The sequence below is a fragment of the Athene noctua genome, chromosome 8 (assembly GCF_965140245.1).
Source record: "Athene noctua chromosome 8, bAthNoc1.hap1.1, whole genome shotgun sequence".
NCBI lineage: Eukaryota > Metazoa > Chordata > Aves > Strigiformes > Strigidae > Athene > Athene noctua.
The window spans coordinates 19,573,820-19,594,154 of record NC_134044.1 but is presented as its reverse complement, the minus strand read 5'-3'; the positions used below and the strand labels follow the sequence as shown (position 1 = coordinate 19,594,154).

The 20,335-nt window shown below is 64.9% G+C and overlaps 1 protein-coding gene and 2 non-coding genes across 9 annotated transcripts; all 3 read right to left on the bottom strand.

Moving 5' to 3' along the window:
• Nucleotides 1-1,011: 1,011 nt before the first annotated feature.
• Nucleotides 1,012-19,920, bottom strand: EIF4G1 (eukaryotic translation initiation factor 4 gamma 1). 7 transcript variants are annotated; one of them, XM_074912766.1, is made up of 35 exons: nt 19,821-19,920; nt 18,643-18,703; nt 17,238-17,346; nt 17,053-17,139; nt 16,719-16,751; nt 16,076-16,096; nt 15,268-15,441; nt 14,810-14,909; nt 12,963-13,075; nt 11,794-11,886; nt 11,648-11,714; nt 10,370-11,269; nt 9,121-9,209; nt 8,728-8,914; nt 8,223-8,356; nt 7,885-8,022; nt 7,520-7,693; nt 7,244-7,441; nt 6,832-6,978; nt 6,501-6,737; nt 6,320-6,424; nt 5,754-5,907; nt 5,547-5,647; nt 5,345-5,447; nt 5,123-5,225; nt 4,219-4,475; nt 4,011-4,126; nt 3,680-3,852; nt 3,395-3,520; nt 3,227-3,308; nt 2,899-2,997; nt 2,644-2,778; nt 2,473-2,554; nt 2,252-2,392; nt 1,012-2,135 (listed from the first exon to the last, which is right to left on the bottom strand). In XM_074912766.1, the coding sequence occupies exons 3-35, from the start codon at nt 17,310-17,312 to the stop codon at nt 1,954-1,956; spliced, it is 4,926 nt and encodes a 1,641-aa protein (XP_074768867.1). In that variant the 5' UTR covers nt 17,313-17,346; nt 18,643-18,703; nt 19,821-19,920; the 3' UTR covers nt 1,012-1,953. The 7 variants fall into 7 exon arrangements, with proteins under 7 accessions (XP_074768867.1, XP_074768868.1, XP_074768869.1 ...); XM_074912767.1 differs by having other exon boundaries at nt 5,123-5,213; XM_074912768.1 differs by having other exon boundaries at nt 7,885-8,004.
• On the bottom strand, nt 7,768-7,840 carry LOC141963467 (small nucleolar RNA SNORD66). Its single transcript, XR_012634125.1, has one exon. It is a non-coding gene; the product is annotated as a small nucleolar RNA SNORD66 (small nucleolar RNA).
• Nucleotides 8,999-9,075, bottom strand: LOC141963466 (small nucleolar RNA SNORD66). The gene has a single exon (XR_012634124.1). It is a non-coding gene; the product is annotated as a small nucleolar RNA SNORD66 (small nucleolar RNA).
• Nucleotides 19,921-20,335: the final 415 nt, after the last annotated feature.

The window sequence follows — 20,335 nt, the reverse complement described above, 5'->3', positions numbered from 1 at the left end:
CCCCACCTCGCTGGGGGCCCCACCTCACTGGGGCTGGGTTTGGGGCTGGCGGGTGCAGGGTTTAGGGCATCGCGTCTGATGGCACCAGTGACCTCCCCGGCAGCAGCACCTCACCAGCGCTGAGGCCAGGCCAAGGGGTTAACTTTCAGCCAAAGATGCCTGTTTATTCTGAAACCTACTGATGGCAATGAATGTTGCAACACCTTTTCCCTGGCACAGAGGGGCGCAGGACACACTGCCAGGGTGCCACCCTCTCCCTTAGCAAGCAGAGTACCAGAACAGCCCAAGGACCTCCCTCTACTCACTCATGGGCAGGGGGATCTCCTGACCAGTAGCCTCCCCCCCCAACCTGCTGGCCTTTCCCTTCCACCTGCTTGCCAGCACTAGTGGTGCCAGGGATACAGCTCAGATTGGCCTCTCATCTGGGGAACAGCTTCTGGTTAATTATTCTGTACCCTCTGGGCCATGGCCAGAGTGACTCAGCACAAGGCAGCCCAACCCACCGGAGCACAGCCCAGGCTGGAGGGGAGGCAGCCTCTGTCCCCAGCAGGGACATCCCACCGGGACCCCCAGCAGGGCTGGGGGCAGCCTAGGCTTGCCCCACATTCCCCCCACCTTGCAAGACAAGGGTCACCCCAAGACAACAGCTCATGTCTCCCACCTCCTGCCCCAAGGCAGAGCCCAGAGCAGAGCAGAGCACCCAGGTCCTGCCACCTCTGTGCCCATAGGAAAAGGGACGCTTGGGGACACTGGGGTGCTGGCAGGGCTGCACACCCCACCTGGGGACACCCTGTGCCAGGCAGAGCTGGTGAGGGGGGATCCCAGGGGGCCTGGCTCCAAGCACAGCCCAGCTCTGTGCCACCCTCCCAGCCCTGGGGTGGGGGTACCTACCGTCTGCCTCGGGGTGCTGGGGGAGGCTGGCCCCTGCCTGGGCTCTAGGCTGGCACCCCCACACCAGCCCAGGCACAAGGGACATGGGACAGGGGGGCGGCAACAGCGGTACACGGGGCATTATTTAGCAATGTTCTTTTATTTCCAGTTTTAAGGTGAAAAGATGCCTTTAAATCTTCAATTAAATACTCCATAAAGAAAAAAAAAAAAGAAAAAAAAAAAATTATTTACAAATTCACGTGACCAGTAATTGAATCCTTGTTTTAATAATTACACGTGCGGCTCGTCACATCCGGCGCTCTATAAATACAGGGGACGCGGATGCGGGGGCCGCCCCGTCGCTTGCCCAATTGTGGTCTTAAACGTTTGGGAGGAGGATGGGGGCTTTGGGCGGGGAGGAGGGGACTCGGCCTGGCCCAGAGAGAAAGGGTCACCCCCCCTCCTCCCCGGCACCCTCCCCAGGTGTCAGAGCAGGAGCTGGGGGGAATGATTTATATTTAAAATAAAAAACCATAGAGGGGGGGATCCAGGCAGTGATGGAAGAATAGAGAGGACAGGGGAGGGGGAGAAATCACGCTCCTGTCCCCAAACCAAATTTAATAAGTTTATATATATATAATCTCTCTATATTTCAGCAAGAAGTGGGGAGGAGGAAGAGGAGAGGGGAGAGGAGGGGAGAAATGTCCCCATCCCATCCCCCCTCCCCATGACATGAGTCCAGGGGTGCTCTGCCCGGCTCCTGGAGACCTGATGTGCCTGCGCTGGGAGGGGGGAGAGGAGGGGCCCCGAGGGGCCCCACCACAGCCATCACCTCCGTCAGCATCCGTTTATTATCGTCACAACGTAGTACAGGCCTCGCAAACACAACCAGGATGGGGCAAGGAGGGAGAGGAGGAGAACTGAAGAGAGGGGGGCTGCAGGGGGCACAGCAGGTCCCTCAGCCCTGACATCAGCAAGTCCAGAGGGGCCAGGGGTGGGAGGGGATGGAGTTGCTCCCCAGGGTGCCCTGCTCTCTCTACCCCCCTTCCTCCTTCTCCTCCTCCTCCTCCTCCTCACGGTTGCTCAGTTGTTATCCGACTCGTCCTCAGCTTCCCGGAGCCAGGTGAAAAAGGCTGTCACCGATTTGAGAGCCACCCCTTTGCCCTGCTGCTCAGCCAGGTCCTTGCTGGACTCCCACTTGTAGAAAGCTTCCTCCTTGATAACATCCTCATCGTAGAGGGCGTCAAAGAACATCCGTAGCAGGTCTGGGGTGGGGACAAAGTGGAGCCCTTGCCATTCCCCAGCCACCAGCTACCCTGCTGGGGTGGGGACCCACCTGCCACCACCCCCCGCTCCAGCCCACCCATCCCACGACACTCACTGGGAGGCTGGTCCAATTTCACCACCAAGGCTTGCAGGGCGTAGAGCGCCTGGAGCTCCTTCTGCTCGTCCCGCAGGTACTTCTGCAGCAGCTTGGCTTGGTTGCGGATGACCACGGCATCCACACGGTAGGGGTTCTCGACTGCGGGAGATGGGGTGTGAGAGGGGGGCACAACAGGAGCAGGGGGACCCACCCCCACCCCGTCTCACCCCGGTACTCACAGATGATGGCCGAGTGGCACACGGACGTCATCAGGGCCCTGATAAAGGTGTTGGACGAGACCTGCTGCTCACTCAGGTTGGCCTGGAGGAGGGAGGAGACAGGGGCTGTGAGGTGGGAAGGGAGCCAGGAGGGAGCCCCCAGATCCACGGGCGCTGCGCCCACACCCTCACCTCAATCCAGTCATATATTCTTTGGTTGTTCGGGTTCTCCTTCAGCAGTTTGTCCATTTGTTTGTACAGCTCCTCCGAGGTCAGCTCCTTGCGGCTCGGTGTGTCCGAGCTATCCCCCATCGTGTACTCCAATTTCTGGGGGAGCAGGCAGAGACCAGCTGTTAAAGGCAGGACAGGGCAACAATGGCAGCAGGACCCCCAGGGTCCGCCCCCACAACAGCCTATCTTTGCCCCTCACTGCCACTGAGCTCCCACCTGCTCTGTGACAAATTTGTTGACATCCTGGTCCTCAGGCAGGAATTCCTTCCAGCTCAGGCCCCCGTCCCGCCACAGCTTGCCTGCGGTTTTCTGGCTCTGCAGGACAGAGACAGTCAGTCTCAGCACCTCACACCCTTCATCTCCAGAGAGGGGGATGCTGCAACTTGGCCATGCCACCCCCATGCCCCAGACACGGCAAGGGATGGCTCCGGCTATCCTCTCTGGTGGCAGAGAGGTTCAATCCCCACATGCCAACCTGCCTGCCCCGAGCAGCCTCCCAGCCCGAGGCAGCAGCCAGCAGCTACACAGAGCCCCATGCACTTACCATGCCCTTGCACAACAAGCCCAGCACCTCGACCAGCAGCGTGGTGGCCTTCCCGATGGGCACCAGGGGCTTTGTTATCTCCCTGAGGGTCACAAAAGACCTGGTTGAGCTATCTGCACCCCCAGGAGCCCTCGCCATGGCAGCCCCACAGAGGGGCACAGCCCTTACCTGAACAGCTCCTCCATGGGAATGCCTTCCTCTTGCAGGATGGGGGTGATGAGTTCAGCCAGGTACAGCCAGATGTGAGGGATGTCGATCTCCATGTCTTCCGCGATCTCCAGGATCTCCCGCAGCCTGCAGGGCAGAGGGAGGGGCTGTTGGGATCCAGCAGCCACCATGCCCTCGGCTGGGAGGGACCTCGGGAGGTCTCAGTGATGAGCCCTGCTCAAGGCAGGGCTGAAATCGAAGTAGGGGCAAATACCAGCTTGGGGCCAGGCTGCCCCGGCCCCTCACCCTTTGTAGTACTGTTCCTTGGAGAGTGTGCCCGCCTTCACCAGCTGGCACAGCAGGACCCCCATGTGCTCGCGGGAGATGGTGCTCCTCTCCAGCGTGGACTCGATGCCGTTCTGCACGAAGATGTAGAGCGAGGAGGGGCTGCCCAGCTCCTGCACGCACTGCAAGGCCTCCTGCGGGAAAAAAGGGGGCTGTCACTACTGCCCCACGGCCCAGCTCGGCTCCTCTTCATCCAGGCACCTCCGGCTCCCTGCCCAACAGTGCTACCACCGAGGAAAGCAGAGTGTTATGGGGGGCACGTGGTGCTGTGCCTGGCCACCCCCCCCCTCACCTTCATGTCATTGATGTGCAGGTATTCCTCTATGATCGCCTTGGATTTCTTCTCCAGCTCCTCTTCCGACAGCGCGGGCTTGGGGGATGCTGCAGGAGGTGCTGGCTCTTGCTTAACTGTGAGGAGAAAGCAAAGATCAGGCACTGCCTGGGACTGGTAGAGCCCCAGGTCGCAGCCAGCCCCCCGACACTGCTCCTCCCCAGCTCACTGGTCTCTCGGCTCCTGTCCCGTTCCTCTGTCATGCTCGCAGCCTTGCGCACGGCCTCGGGGACACCCTGCTTCTCCCGTTCTCGGCTCCTGTCCTCTGTCTCTTTGCTGAAGCTCCTCTTGGTGAGGGCAGACCTGTTCCTGTCTGCCCGCTCCCCCCGGTCAGGACGCTCCAGGCGGTCGCTGCCCTTCTCCGAACGCGACTCCCGCTCCCCTCTCTCCCCAGCCTTCTCTGACCTGTCACGGCTGGAGCTGCTCCTGGGTGGGAGGAAGACAGATACAGCATGACGAGCCCATCACCACCCTCCCTGACCCCAGACTGCAGAGCTCTGCCAGGCAAGGCTCTCCCACTCCGATCCCAGCCCTTCCCGAAGCGTCTTTGAGCACCTGACCGCCCTCAGGAGAAAATTTTTCCCCCCTTTCTCCTGTTTCAGCTCACGGCCTCTGCCTTTTGCCCTGACCCTTGGCACAGCTGAACAGAACCTGGCCACATCCTGCCCACACCTTCCCCCTGCTGCAGACTGTGGTGAGATGCCCCTTTGATTTCCTCTCCTGAACAAACCCAATTCCAACTCTACTTGGGGACCTCGTGCTGCAGCCTCCACAGGGCTCCCTCCAGCCCATCAATGTCCACCTGGTCCTGGGGCTCCCAGATCAGACCCAGCACCCCGGTGTAGCTCCCCCAAGTGCCAAATGGCAGGAAGGAAGCCCAGGGTAGGGTCAGCCATCTTTGCCACCAGGACTCATCACTGGCTCCAAGCCCCCATCTTGCCACAGGGGGATTATTCCAGCCCAGATGCCATATGTTTGCCTATATATTGCCTGACCACCGCCCAATTTGGGGGGGGTTCCTCCCTGGGCTGCAACACGGCAACACAGCCCCGCCTTGGCGTGTGGGCCCTCACCTCTGCACCACGCGGCGGGACTCCAGGCTCTCGGCGGGAGTTGACTGCTGGAGCGCTGAGAAGCGGTTCAAGGTGCTCGTGGCTGGTCGCCCTGAATCAGATGCTGGGCGTGAAAAGAGGGGAGTCTCAGAGTTCAGCACCTCCCCAGTACAGGAGCCGTCGGTGGAAGGATCCTCCCTCCCGCCCTGTCCAACGGCGCCCAGCCAGCCCCACACTGCCTACCTGAATCTGCAGGCTTTGCGCCAGACCCTCCGCTGCTGCCTTTGCCCCAGCTCAGTCGCCCACCCGGTGCAAAGAGCTGGTTGTTGGAGTCGATGGATCCAGGCTGCAGGCAGAGAGAGAGAGTCAGCTCTGAACCCCACACCAAGGCTGGATGTTGGCCAGGCAGCCAATTCAGCTGCTCACACTGCACCCCCAGCCTCACCTTGGTGATCTTTGTTAGCCGGCTGGTGTCGATGGGCCGGTTGCCCTTGCTGATGGGCACCGTGTTCCAGCCATCATCTGCGACCAGGCTCCCACGCCCACCTGGGCACAAGGGGACAGACATCAGGCGCAGCCCAGCCTCGAGCTGTGCCCAGTGTGAGCAACCCACCCTTGGCAGCCTCAGGCGACCCCGAGCCCAGGCACTCACTGCTGGAGGACGGCCCAGGGGGTCCTCTCCTCTTGTCCTTTGACATGAGCTGCTGCACTTTGATGTGTTCCCGATGCTCCTCCATCTCTGCTTCCTTGTGGATCTGGTCGATGGTTTTGGGGCCCTGGTCTCCTCGCCGGGGTACCCAGCTATTCTGCAGAGGGCAAGGAAGAGGGAAGAGGGCACTGAGCTGGCTGGAGGATGGAGACACAGACATCTGCCCTTCCCAGGCATCCCACCCTCAAAGCCTCAGGCCAGTCTCCTGCCCCATCCATCTCAGCTCCCCATGTGCTGTGGCAGCTTTTGGCACAAAAGGGCTCAGTTTCTGGAGCCCCCCTGCATTAAACAGCTGCTGGTTACTGTGTGCCCACTACCACTACCATGCTAACCAAGGGCTGGGGGCTAGCATGGTGTCTCTGGGGCTGGCCACAGCTTACATACCCACCTCTCCCCTCCCAGGGACACACAGACTGCCGGCACTCAGAGGACATGGGCCAGCAGCTCCATGGGACCAAGCAAGGGACAAAGGACAGTCCCGGGCAACAGCAGGCTATGACGCGCCTTACCCGTCTGAGGTCAATCACATCCTGCAGCATGAAACGGATTCGGGATGATGTCTTCTTCTCTTTGATGATCTTCTCCATCTGATTGAAGTACTGGTCCATTCTGGGCTATAGAGGAACAGAGCCATGGTCACATCCCTCCCAAAGGCAAGGGCAGGGCAAGGCAGGGCAGGGTAAGGGGTACCTTGGCCTTCTCAAAGTCCAAGTCCTTGCCAATGGTGGTAAGTAGGCGACAAAGGCACTCAAGAGACTCCTCATCATGGTTTTTGAGCAGCTTCACCACACAGTCGTGCATGATGGCCTCCGTCAACATCTTCAGTTTGAAGAGCTCTCCAATGAACTTGATGTTGCCCAGGGATCGCCGGCGGGCCTTGTCCCGCGCCTCCTCCAGCTCGTCCTTCATGCGCGCCTTCTCCTCGGGCTGCAGGGAGGGCAGCACAGGGTAGCCCAGAGCCCAGAGCCACCCTGAGGACACCCACATCAGCCCTCAGCCGCAGCCTCCCACCCCAACTCACAGCACTGGCGTCGTCCATCTCCTTCTGCCGCTTCTCAAAGATCTCATCATCGTCCTTGTCCTTCTCAAACTCCTTCTGGCAGCGGTTGAGCAGCAGCTTGCGGAAGTTCACAGTCACCGTGGGCTTGTCTGTTGTGGGCACTTTGAGCTGCAAGAAGAGGTACAACCCAGGCAAGGAGCATGAGTTGTATCTCCCCCAAAAGCTGGCCAGCTAAGGCCCAGGCACTGCTCAAAACACAGAGAAGCCACCCTACACCCTTGTGATGCCCTGCTAAGACTCTGGACTTGATCATCCATCCATTCACCCCAGCTTCTCCACACCACAGAGAAGGGTGTGCACCCTTCTGACCTCAGTCAAGGCCCCTGAACAAACCCCTGCCAGCTCAGTGAGAGACCCCCTAACTCCTGCTCACCCCCATAAGGCAACGGCACATGTTAGCATAGGCAACAGAGAAGTTTGGCTCCGAGATGGCCTTCTCGAAGACAAGGTCGATGACACCCTTGAGCCGCTCCTCCGTGTCGATGGACAACTCCATCACCTGCTTCATCAGCTGCTGGAACATCTGGGGTGTCAGCTTGTTGAGGATGCTGCGGACACGGCGGAGCAGTTCCTGCAAGGACAGAAGGGTCAGCAAGAGGCCAGGCACATCCCCCCCGCCCTCCCACTGCCCACCTGCCCCAGCTCCCACCTGCGTCTTGATGTTCTCAGGATCCTCCTCCTCGGAGGCACGCTTGCTGCTGGGTTTCCAGGCCTTCTCGGCCTTGTTCAGCTTGACATCCTCATTGAGGGACACAGTGGCAATGATTTTGCGGGGCTCCTTCCTCTGGCTCTGCTGGGAGCGGCGGGGACCCAACCCTGAGGGCTGACACAAGGAGAAGAAACTCAGCTCTTTGGTCTGGGATCAGCCAGGCTGGCTCCTGGGGCGTCCCCATCCACCTGCTCAGATCCTCAGCTCCATCACGGACATCAGTGGCCCAGACACAGTGGCTCAAAGGCTTGATCATCACAGAGAGGCAGAGGGGGATGGCATGGGTGAAACAAGGAGATACTCACCAGGCCCCGGTTGCCCATGACAGGCCGGCCGAGGTTGGCGAAGGAGGGGGTGAAGTCAGGGCTGCAGTTCATGCCGCTGAGGCGGATGGGGTCAAGGGCCCGCAGTGGGGTCTTGTTGGCCTGCGAAGGTACACAGGGCTGAGGATGCCCGGGGGCAGAGGAGCGGGATGGATCCATCCCCCAGCCTCAGCGCCGGGACAAGGAACTGGAAAAAAGGCCCCAGAGGTGCCCACACACACCCACCCCAGGCTCAAGGCTCGTTGCAGACGCTGCAAAGAGGAGCCAGACGCCCACCTAGGTACCACCCATGTTCCCCCAACTTCCAGGGCCGCACCGACCTTGTCCAGCACCACGTCCGTGATCTGGGGAAGCCCCTCAGGTTTCTGCATGCTGGCAAAGATGAACTGGAAGCCCAGCAGGAACTCCCGGTCATATCGCTTTTTCTCCTCAGGGTTCAGTGGCTTCCATTGCTCTACAGTGGGGGGCAAGAGGGAGAGATCTTGATGTGGCCTGCCCTGCATCCTTCATTCCGAGCTGTGGCAGGTCCAGGCTCACCCAGGAAACCAGTGAGGTGGGATGTAGACAACCAAAGAGCTGCCTCAGCCTAATATGCCACGAGCACGACGCTGCTTGCTTCGACAGAAAGCCAGATGCCACCAGCTCCCTGCCTCCTGCCAGAAGCCCTCCACTGGGGCCTCTGCCCCTCACCCCGTGCCAGGTTTGGGGACAAGACAGGAAGAGAACATGAGGTTTGATGGCTGGACCATGCCACCTCCACCCCCCCCCCCACTGCATCCCATCATGGTGGCTCCCATCAGAAGCCTGGACTAAGGCTCGGCTCACCTTCCTTGTAGCGGTACTTCTGGTCAGCAGCCTTGCCCTTCTCTGGGGCCAGCTTGTCCTCCTTCTCCTCCCACGTCTCCTCTGACTCTTCCTGTGGACGGGCAGGGGCCACGTCCTCCGTTTCACGGGCAGGGGCGGACGCGGGGGGCTTGTTCTCCGCCTCCGAGGCACTGTCACTGATCTGAGACTGCATCAGGAGGGAGGGAGGCAGGCAGCAGTCACACCTCGAGCCTGGTCCTGCCCCCTCCACCCTGCACCCAGGTGTCCGCTCCCCCTCAGATCCTCATTACCATCACGGAGCATCAGTGGCCCAGACACGATGGCACAAAGCAAAGTTCATCACAAGAGGAGACGGGACACAGGGTGACACCTGGACACTCCCAGGACACTCACCTCTTTAAAGGCATCCAGCAAATCACCTACTGCCTCCTTCTTGTTCAGCTCCTTCATCCTTCGCTTCTTCTTTGGCACCGACACGGCGACTGGGAGGAGAGGCAGGGAGGTGAAAGACAGGAACCCTCCCAGTCCCCTGCATACCCCGACACCAGCTCTGGGATCACCAGCGAGGCCCCAGTAACACCAAGCGAACTTCAGGATGGGGCCATGGGGAGCCACAGGGCCGTGGTCCTGCCACCCCAGCACAGCTCTCTTTCCCAAACACGCTGTGTACTCACCTGGGCACCTGCAGATCCCACACACAGCCCACCAAGGCACCCCACTCCCTAAACATGCACCCCAGAATACACCCCGTACAGACGCACCTCACACCTCTCCCCATCCGGCTGCTGCACTCCGAATTTACCCTGTGCCTCTGTGAAACACCCCATCCACAGCTCCTCCCTAGCGCAGCACTCCCCATCCTCCTGAGGGGATCCCTGCAGACACCCACACTCCTCTGCAGAGCAGCCCTTATGGAGACACCCCCATACGTACCTCTGCCTCCATATATGCTCCCCTCTCTGGCACCCCTATACACCACCCCCTATAGAGGTGCTCCCCAGAAGCACATCTGCCCCCAGGTTTACCTCCTATAGCCCCCCTGTACCCCTGCACAGGTCGCTCTGTATGAACACATCCCGTGTACCCATCTCCCCCATCCTGCTCCAGTACCCCTATGTAAGCCCCACACTCCTCTACAGAGTGCTTAAAAAAAAAAAAAAAAAGAGACATATCTTTGCCCCAGCACATCCCCAGGGCACCCCACTTTCCCCAGGCACCCCTATGTACAGCCTCACAGCTCCACACCTCCCCTGCCACCCCTCATCCCCAGACAATGGGGTACAGCCCTCAGACACAACCCCAATACACCCATGCTACACACCCACATAAGGCATCACATAAAACACACTTCCCTCACAACACCCCACTACCCATGACCCAGAGCACCCCACACATGCATGTCTCTGCACCCACCCCATACCCCTGCATACAGACGCGCTCCCCAGACATCTTTCCCCATCCCCAAGCACATTGTGTGTCACCCCAGCACCCCATACCCCCATGTCCCGAGTCACCTAACCCTGTCCCCCCCTCCAACACCCTCCCCGTAGCCCATGGCTAGCATCACACCTGGATGACATCCCCTCCATCACCCCACACCCACCCTGGGGCACCCTGTACGCCCCAGCCCAGCATCCCCAACCTTGTGCGGTCGCCTCCGAGGTCTGCGAAGGGGCAGGGGCTGGGCTTGAGCTCCGCTCCTGGGCCTCACCCGGGCCTTCGCTCTCCTCCTCCTCCTCCTCTGCTGGGGGGGAGGCAGGGGTGCTGGCCTGGGCCAGCTCCTCGGGCTCCGAGATGGGGCTGACATCCGATTCAGGTTGCTCCTCGCTCGGCTCCGCTCTGCTGGTCCCCTCCACCCCATTGGGCAGGGGCAGCTCTTCAGGCTGGGCGATGGGGGAGTCCAGGGTGGGCGCGGGCACCAGCTGGCACACGGGCACCTCGGGGACCGGCTCGGGCACCTCCTCTAAGACCCCATTGGCCTCGGCAGCAGGCTCGGCAGCAGGCTCAGGGCAGGGCTCTTCCCGGGGCGGTGGGGGACTGGGGGAAGCGGGTTTGGCAGGTGCTTCAGGGGCCTGCGGTACAACGGGTGGCGGCGATGGCGCGGCCGGCACCGGGGGCACGGCTGGCATTGGGGGGACAATGGGCACCGGCGACGCCTCGGGGGGCACAGGCGCCTGCAGGGTGGGCTCTGGGAGGGGAATGGCAGCGACCTCCTCCTCCACCTCCTCCTCCTCCTCCTCCTCCCCCTCCTCCGCGGCCACAGCCACCGTGTCCATGTTGGGCGCGGGCACGAGGGGCAGCTCCACAGCCCCTGGCACTGTAGTGATGGCGCTAAACGTCTTGTGCGGGTCGGGCGGCGCCTCGCCCTGCTCCACTTTAGTGTCCACGTCCACGGGGGGCTCCATTGGCACCAGCGTCACGGCCGAGAGCACCACAGGCTCCACCTCGGGGATGAGGGGAGGGGGAGGCGACGGGGATGCCGACTTGCTGGGCTCCAGGGAGACGGGCTTGCTCACCACCAGCGCAGGCTTCGGGCGGTCATCTGCAAGGTGGGTGGCGTTAGGAGGGGGCTCTCCGATGGGGACCACTGTTCACCCCACATCCCCCCTCCAGATCCCTCCCTCTGCAGGAGGCATAGGGACAGATGTGCCAACCCACATCACAAACGGGTGACGGGGACAACAGTGGTCCTCCAGTGCCCAAGGGACAGCTGGGGTGAGCAGACAGCCCCCAGGAACTCTCCCGGAGCTAACAGGGGGACACCAGTTCACAGGTATGTAGGGAATGCATTTGATCCCAAAAGCCCAGGGTGAATGGAGGAACAGCAGAGCTGACATCTCACACCCTACACTGCCAACAACAGGGAGCCTGGCAGCAGCCGTGCCGCCTGGCACAACCACCCCCTGGCACACACATTTACCTGGCCGGACAATAACTGCTACGTGGGGGGTCTCTCCATTGGCCTGGGGCTCCAAACCACTTCCAGCCTGGAAGAGGTGAGGCAAAGAGTAAGTTCAGCAGGGCCCTGTGCACATCCCACTGCTCCAACTGGGGAGCTGCCCTTACCTGTGGAGGGGTGGGGGTAGATGAGGTTCTTGCTCCGGACATGATTTCTTCAGTGATGTCTTTGCCACCTTGGTTGGGGTCTCGTATCCGAATCTGTCCACAGGGCAGGGCAGAGAGGGGGAAGCTCTCAGCAGGGTGGGGGTCACAGCACACAGGCCGGCCCCTTTCTCTGTGCCTGATACCCCCAGGACACCCCCTTCTTCGAGGGGAGAGGAGAGAGGCTCATCCAGTGCTGTGCCTGCCCTGGCCATGCACAGCCTGGGGACTGGTGGGTGCCACCTCCCCTCCCCACAGAGCACAGCACCCCACAGACACCAGCCCGTCCTGATGACTGGGGGGCAAGGACAGCGTGGGGCAGGGCAGGCCTTGCAAGCCATTGTGCCAGGCAGCCAGCGCCATATCCTCAGGCCAGTGCCCATCTTCAGGGGTTGGAGGGGACCTCAAGGCACCACCATGCTAGCACAGGGGCTGCGGGGACACCCCCCACCTCAGGGACAGCACAGGGGATCCACCTTGGCATGCAAAAGTCACAGCGAGCTCTGTGCATCCCCAGGCACAGCCCGTATGCCCCCAGCCTCACTGGCCCCATGCCCGCAGGAGGAGCCACAGGGCACCCTACTGGGGGGGAAACTAAGCGGGAGACACAGATGGGAGACACAGTGCAGCCACGGGTCTTGTTCTCCCCATCCCCAAACCTGACCTGCCCCCAAGGCAGCAAGAGCAGATGCCAAAGGGTATGGAGGCACCTCTGCCAAGGAAATGCCAGCGTTCCCCCTCCCCAGCCCGGCAGCACCCCCTGCCCCCCAGCACAGGGCCACGCCGGCAGCTGCCCGGCTCCCCGCTATAAATAGGCCCCGCGCGAGGCCTCCGAGCGCCGGCATCTCCGGGAGCAGACAGCAGTTGGCAGCCGCGGCACCCCCGCCCCCCCCGGGAGCTGTGACTCAGCACAACGCTGCCCGTCGGGACGGCCAAGGTCGCCAGCACCCTCCACGCACCCCGGTCCCCTCGCTAAGCTCCCCCAGCCGAGGGGGGGCATCCCCTGTGCTGCCCCCTTCCTCTGCATTCTGCACCACATCCCATCCTGCGCACCACAGGCAACAGGGCTGGCTCCGTCCCCTCCAGCATGTGAGCCCCCCCTGCCCAGTGCCTGGAGGCAGATGGATCCTTACCGTCTTGCGTTCTCGTTTTGGGGGGATCGGCGGCTGCTGGCTCACAATGACCTGGGCAGTGGGAACCCCTGCTGGGAACTGCTGCACCCCCTGTGCCGGGTAATAAGCACCCGCTGGAGGAGAGGAGAGAGCGTCAGACCAGCCAACCCAGGTCCTCCAAACACGTTGTGGGGACCCCCTCGATCCCCCAAACACAGTGGTCTGTCAGGAGCCTGGGGAGCCCGTGCCACTCCGCAGCGAACCCCCATCGCATCCGGCTCGGATCGTCCCAACCCGCCTGACAGGCCTGACCGAATTCCTTCCCCGTGAAGCAGAGCGTCCCCGCGCCGCCCCCACGCCCAGCCGGGCCCCGCGGGCACCCGCCGTGCCCACCGGCTCCACGCCGTCACCGCCGGGACACCCGGCCATGCCAGGTACCAGCATCCTGGCTCTGGCGGCAGCCACCTTCCTGACAGCGCCCTTATCTCCCCAGGGCCAGCACCAGCCCAAGGGCGGCTCCAGGCAGCCCTGTCCGCACCCTCCATTCACACCCAGGCCGAGGGGCTCCCCCGCACAGCCCAAGCCCCTGACGAGCCCAGCCCAGAGGAGGGAGCCACGCCGGGGGCCGGAGGCAGAGCTGGAGCCCATCCAGGGCTGGCACAGCCCCCGAGAGGCGCTCTGCTCCTCCCAGGGTATCAGCGAGCATCACCCCCAGGGGCAGTGCCACGGGGATATGGGCAGAGAAGGGGGGGACACGACACAGGCACAGCTGGGCCCCAGCCCCCTCCGGCTCCAGCACCTTCCTGGCTGCGCTGAGCCTGGAACTCACCCGTGTCTGCCCCATCCCCGAGGCAAGGACCACCCCCTCTGTCTGGGGGGATGCAGGGGCCTCATATCCCAGGACCAGCCGGGCATGGTGGGCACAGAGAGGAGACCCCAAACTGCCCAGGGCCAGCCCATCTCGCCCATCAAGGGGCACACCATGCCAGGCCACCCACCCAGTCTTGTGGGCAAGGGGCACACTGCTGCCAGCTCCCCCAGAAACAGTTGCAGCCCCAAAGCACTGGCGGGAGGCAAACCCATCCCAAAACCCTGCAGAGACACCCAGGGGATGCCCCAACGCTGGACACGAAGGAGCAGCCATGCCCTGGCCCAAGTGTGGGAGCCGGCTGCTGCCAGGGGCCACCTCCCTCCTCTGAGGGGCCAGCTAGGCCCCGGGACAAAAGGGAGGGAGGACGGGCACGTACCTGGCTCAGGAGAAGCCCATCTCTGCCCCGGTAATGTTTTGCAGCCGTGCCGGGGCCTGGTCAGAGGCCTCGGCTCACATTTCTGTGTCTGTCGGGCCTCTCGGGACCGACCAAGCCTAAATATAGTCACAGCCTGGGTGGCCACATGCGAGCGGGGGGAAGAAGGGGGGGGCTGCTCACATCACCACTCCCCAATGACGGGAGAGGGCAGGCACAGAGCAGCCCCAGCACCCCAAGCTCGGCAACTTGGGGAGCAGGGAGCTGAGGAGGGGTTCAGCAAGCACAAAACTGCTCACCGCCTTGACAGTGAGTGAGGGGGAGCAGGGGATAAAGTCTGCCCTGGCCCTCTGCCAGGAGAGTTAAACATTAAACAGCCCTGATTTGGAAAAGGGCGGGGGTGGATGGACTTATGGGACGTGATGCGCAGCCCTCAGTGCTGCTGGGAGATGGGCAACACCCCCTGCTCCCCAAAACAGCCTGTAACAGAGTCACAGAACAAGCTGGCAGAGGAAGAGGTATGTGCACATGGGGCTGCAGGAAAGCCAGAGGCAAGGGAGCAAAACAAAAGGGGGATGCTGGGGCTAGAAGAACACTGGGCAGAGCAATCCCCCCCGCCTGTACCGTAAGTCCCGAACTCTGTGGGGCTGGCTCCAGGGTAAAAACTAGGGGCGCCGGGCTGGACTGGGTACTGTTGGGTTGGGACGACGTACGTGGAGCGACCCTGCAATGGGGGAGAAAATGATAGGTCAGTTACCTCCCCTGTGAGGCACGGACGTACCCCCAAACCACTGACACACCCCCAAACCTGCCTGTGAACCAGCTGGGTGCCAGGGCAGGGAGCAGGATGCAGGCAAAGTGGTCACCAGGTGCCTCAGGGAGGCTGCTGGGGAGGGGGACCAGCGCTGCCTGCTGCCTCCCTAGAGAGCCAGGCAACATCTTGCTCAAATCAGTGGGTGCTCAGAGAGCCTGGGGGACCCCTTCCACCCTCCCAAAACAGATCTAGTCTCCAACCCCGGGCAACACTCCCCACCAGCGCCCACCCCAGCCCCCTCCCGCAGAGCCCGGGGCACTGCCCTCACCTGTCCGGGAATGTAATAGGCTCCTTGGGAAGGTGTGTAGGATATCTGGGAGGGTATCATCATCACCTGGGAAGCAGCCGGATACACATGGGCAGGGGGGCCGGGCCGGGCCGTCGTGTTACTCTGCACACGGGACGCGCTGGCGGGAGGCTGCGCCCTGTTCTGGTAGAAATGCTTGGGGAGAGACAGGACACGGCGTCAGGTGGGGCGCCAGCACCCCCACACCCAGGGTGGGGCACCCCCCACTCCCACCCCACACCATGGGGGAGCAGCCCGGCAGTGCGCATCACCCCAAAAAGTCAGCCTGAGCACGGGAAGAGAGGAGCAGCTCCAGGGCAGGGGGGATGGGGGGATGGGGAGAGGGGAGTGCCCCCCCCCCCCCCCCCCCGCTTCCCCAGAGCCGACACCCCCCCCCAGCACCATCCTGTCCCCACGCACCTGAGGGGCCGCCTGGGTCCACCCGACCCAGCTCATGCCCGGCGCGGCCCCCTCCCAGCCCGACGGGGGCCGGCAGCTCCAGCGCCCGGAGCCGGCCACGGCCGCACGCAGCCTGGCGGCGGCGGCGGTCCCGGCGTGCCCCGCACCGGGGCCCGGCGCTCGCACTGAATGCTGGGACCTGTAGTCCCGCCGAGCCGGAGCTGGACAGCCCGGGCGTGCGGAGCCAGCTATCCGCCCGCCGGCCCACGCCGTTCATCCCAACCCGGCTTCTTTGCCGGGCAGGGGCATCCCCGGGAGCAGCAGCTCAAGCCCGCAGCGAGTGGGCAAGGAAGGTCCGCACACGCACCCCGGGGCAAGGAGAAAGTGTTACCTGAAGAGACCTGAATCCTCCCTGTTAGCAAGCGCACGCGTACAGAGGGAAAAGGGGAAAGAGAGAGACAGGAGTTACCCATATTGGGACAGGGCTTGGACGCAGGGTAGCTGGCAGAGGAGGGACAGAAGGCTGGGGAGCCCTTTGCCCCGTGTCCGTGTTCCACTGGGGTCTCCCATAGGGACCCCCCAAGATGCAGGGAAGGGTCTGATGGGTCCCCAGCTGGCCCAGCCAAGGATGTCACCAGATCCGTCCCCAGCAGCTCCTCCACACGAGAGGGCTGATTGAGGTCAAGAGCCTTGCACAGCACCACAGGGCCTTTGGAGACCCCCACGGAGTGGGAAGGAAGAGGAAGAAGAGGATGAGGAAGGGCACAGGCAGAAGTAGCAGCCTGGGCCAGGGTTAGCACAGACACAGCCACATGCTCAGGCTTCATGCAAGGAGGAAACTGGGGAGACACTGCAGGGAAACACACCGCCTCCCCCCAAGCCGAGCAGGTGCCCCCCACTTCCCCCAGACGAGCCTGTCCCCCAGCTCTGGTGTCCCCACGTGCTCCCCAGCCCCCTCATGCCCAGGGTGGGTGTTTCTGTGCAGTGTCAGGACATGGTGCTCTGCATGCAGGGTGGGGGAAGCGGGTTAGTACCTGCTGGTGAATAGCCCGAGGCCCTGCTGGAAACTGAGAGAGGAGGAGAGGGATGTTTGGGGCAGGGGAGGAAGGAGAGAAGAGCAGTCACTCGGTGGGAATCCCACAGCCGGAGGCATCTACCCCCCCACCCCAGGGCCAGGAGGTCCCCAGGCAGCAGTCACAGTCCGGATCACGGGCACGCTCCCCCTCGCAGGCACACGCCAGTCCCGAGGGACACCACGAGGCTCCTCGCACCCCTGGACACCACAGCGGCAGGGGCTACTCGGCCAGGAGGCAGAAAACTGCTGGATGCCCCCCCATTGCCCCCTCTAACGCAGGCCAAAGCCCTTACCTGGCGCGGCTGAGAAGGCGTATTCATTTGTGAGGTCGGTGCCGGGTTAAAAACCACAGGTGCCGTCTGACCGGGTGGGAACGTCGGCTGGAGGGAGGCAGGGAGGGAAGGAGATGGCACCGCTGCTCCCAGCACGAACTGGGGAAGCAAAGTTGGGTCCCCCCAACCCTGAAGGGGCCGGTTACCTGCGGCAGTCCGGGAGAAGGGGCAGGGTGCGGGGCTGTCGGGGCTCCTCCTGTGGGCTGTGGAGCTTTGTTCATTTCATGGGGTTGTGCATAAGGACCCCCTCGCTATCTGCGGGGACAGGGACAGGTAGTGTAAGCCGGAGGCAGGCAGCACCCCGGGCATCTCTCTCCTGTCCGTGTCAGCCCCAGAAACGGGGCATTTCCAGCCCCTCAGCGTAAAGCCAGACACCATCCATGCCCCACAGACAGCATCCCAACAGGGCGCAGACCCCAGCCACCCCCTCCTGCCCCACCGGGGCACGGGGAGAAGGTGAGCACCGCCAGGTCACCCAGCCCAGGCACGTCCCCACACCCCATGGAGCAAAGTCCCCCATTGTGCCCCAACCTCAGCCGTGTCTACCAGCAGGACTGACCCCCCCTGAGGTGACCCTGCGGAGTCTGGCCGGGTGCCCCACACAAGCGGGCACCAGTGCCCGTGACCTGACACCAGCACCCAGGCCACCACCAACTCAGGGGGGCTGGGTGGGCCGGCGGCACCCCGGCGTCAGCCGTGCCCAGCTCCACCCCAGTTGACCTACTAAGCGCTTCCCCTGGCCGGCCAAACCTGTTCCTGCCGGTGGTGCCGGGTCCCCGGCGTACCCGCAAACGCCTACCGGGAAGGGGAGGGAGCAGCTTCCGCATGCCCCCGCGCAACCGACACTCCTGCCCGGGGGAGCCCCCAGCCCCCGGTCACCGCCAGCACCCAGGCAGCCCGGGCACCCTCCCGGCTTGGCTTGTCCCCGGGAGGGACTTGGCAACCGGTGCCGTTCTCCCCGCCCCAGTGCAAAGGCCGCCGGGGCAGGAAGGAGAGGCAGTGCCCCCCCACGCCACCCCCCGCACCCAGCCGGGGATCCCCTGCACCCCATGGTACACGCCCGCTGTCGGCCGGGACACCCGAGGGAGCAGCGGCGGTGCCTCCTGTAACCTGACGCCCAGCCGCGTCAGCACCGCCGGCCCTGCCGGCCCCCAGCCCCGCCAGGCACGTCCCACCGGCACCGGGACACGCAGGCACCCCCGGGCCACCGAGTGCCCCCACACACACCCCGGGCTGTCCCCTGGCATGGGGGGCTGACACCCCATCACGGGGGTCCCCTCAGGGGTCCTGTTGGGCTTTTAGGAGGTGGCAGGGGCTGGGCTGCAACCCCCGGTGTTCCCCCCAGCCTCCCACTCACCGGGGAACCAAGAGCCTGGCGGGGGCAGCCCTGCCCCACCCCGCCCCGGGACAGAGCAGCCTGGGCACTAGCCACTTCAGAAAAAGGGGGGTGGGAGGGTGGGTGTCACCCAGGGGATGGGGACGCCCGGGGACAGCTCCAGCCTCCCCGGTCCCCCAACCACCGGTACAACCGGGAGCGAGCGTGATACTCACCCCCCCGCGGGAAAAACCTGGGCCGGCTGAGCGGGCCTGCAGAGACCGTTCATCCGACTGACTGGGAGAGAGGAAGGAGGGGGAGAGAGAGAGATCAGCCCGGGCCCCGCCGGGGGAGCCCACCCCGGGCCCGCACTGCCCCCTCCTAGGCCGGCCCGGCGCCGCCTGGGCTGAGGCTGGTCCCGTCCCGGGGGCGCGGGGGGCAGGGGAACCGCCGCGGGGGTTCTGCAACAGGAGGAGCCGCCGCGGCCGCTGCCTCCCCCGCGCCGGGAGCGGCCAGGCCCGCGGCCTGCACTGGGCCCGCAGCCGGGGCGGGGGATCCCTGCCCGAGGCCGGGGCACTCCGGCCCCCTCCGAGCGGGGGAGCGGGAGGCCGGGCTCCGCGGCGGCGGGGGCTGACTCGCCGGGCGCCCGGGGGAGGGACGGACAAGGCGGGGGTCCCCGGCGGCAGGGCCGGGCCAGGCCAGGCCGCGGCGCCGGCGCGGGAGGCAGCCGGCCCCGCCAGGCCCCGGCCCGGCCTCGCCCCCGGGCCGAGGCGGCGGCCCGACCGGCTGGCGCTGCCGGCTCCGTCCCAGGGCGGCGGGCAGGCCCGAGGCACCGGAACCGTCTCGGCGGCAGGAGGGGACCGCGGGGCGGGGGGGTTGGGGGCCGGGGCGGCGGGGCGCGGCGAGGGGCCCGGTGCGGCATCCGGCAGCCCCGCTCCCCCCCGCGGCGGCGGCGGCGGCCTCTGCCAAGGACACGTGTCACTGCCGGCCGCCGCCATGGCCCGCGGCCCCGCCGGCACCGGCGGGCGGGGGCGGCGGGGCACGCACCACGTGCGGCGGGCGGCGGCGGGCCTAGGCGGGCGGCGGCGGCGGGAGCACGTGCGCGGCGGCGGGGCGCACCGGCCGGCACGTGGGCGCGCGGAAGCGGCGCCGCACGGGACCACCGGGGCGGCGGAGCCGGGGCGGGGCCGGCGGAGAGCGGAGCGGGACGGGGGCAGGGGAGGGCCGGGCAAGGGAAGGGGCCGGCGGCGGCGGCAGTAACGGGGCGGCGCCCACGTGGTGGCGGCGGTGGCGGCGGGGCCCGGCGGCGCGAGGCCCGGGGCGGCGGCGCGCGGCCCGGTACCGGTCACCCCCCTCACACACCCCCCCGCCCGCCCCCCCCGCGGCGCGCGCCCGCCCCGCCCCCGCCCGTTACCTTCAGTCTCCTTCAGCGCGCGCGGCCCGACGCAGCCGCAGCGCAGCGCAGCACGACCATTTCCGGACCGCGCCGCGCGCAGGGGCGGGGCCGGGCGCCGCCGCGGGGGAGGGGCGCGCGGGGGCGGGGCGCCGGCCGCCGCGCCTGAAGCCGCTCTGGGCGCCGCCCGCGCCACGTGACGCCGGCACCTCCCCCCCACCCCCGCCGCCGCCGTCACGTGGCGGGGCGGGGGATGGGTCAGCTGGTCCGCTGGAGGGGTGGGGCGGGTCACGCCCCCCCCTCCGCTTGGACACGCCCCCACTCTGTTTGGCCGCGCCCACCGAGCCGGCCCTGACCCGCGCAGCTCGTGCGGGAGCACGTGCCGCGCCGCCCGGCCCCCACCCGTGACCCGGCGTCACCCCGCGCCGCGCCACCGCCCGCTCGCACCCGGCGTCCCCCGGCCGCTGCCCTCACCAGGGACACGGCCCCTTACCCCTCCGCCCGGGTACCGGCTTCCCTCCCGCACCCCCTGCCCA

Coding starts and splice junctions, on each gene's coding strand:
- EIF4G1 (XM_074912766.1), bottom strand. CDS start 17,312: ATGAACAAAGCTCCACAGCCCACAGGAGGAGCCCCGACAGCCCCGCAC. Junction 13,076..14,809: donor CACAGAGTTCGGGACTTACG/GTACAGGCGGGG, acceptor CCTCTCCTCCAG/CGGGTGCTTATTACCCGGCA. Junction 4,127..4,218: donor GGACAGGAGCCGAGAGACCA/GTGAGCTGGGGA, acceptor TTCTCCTCACAG/TTAAGCAAGAGCCAGCACCT.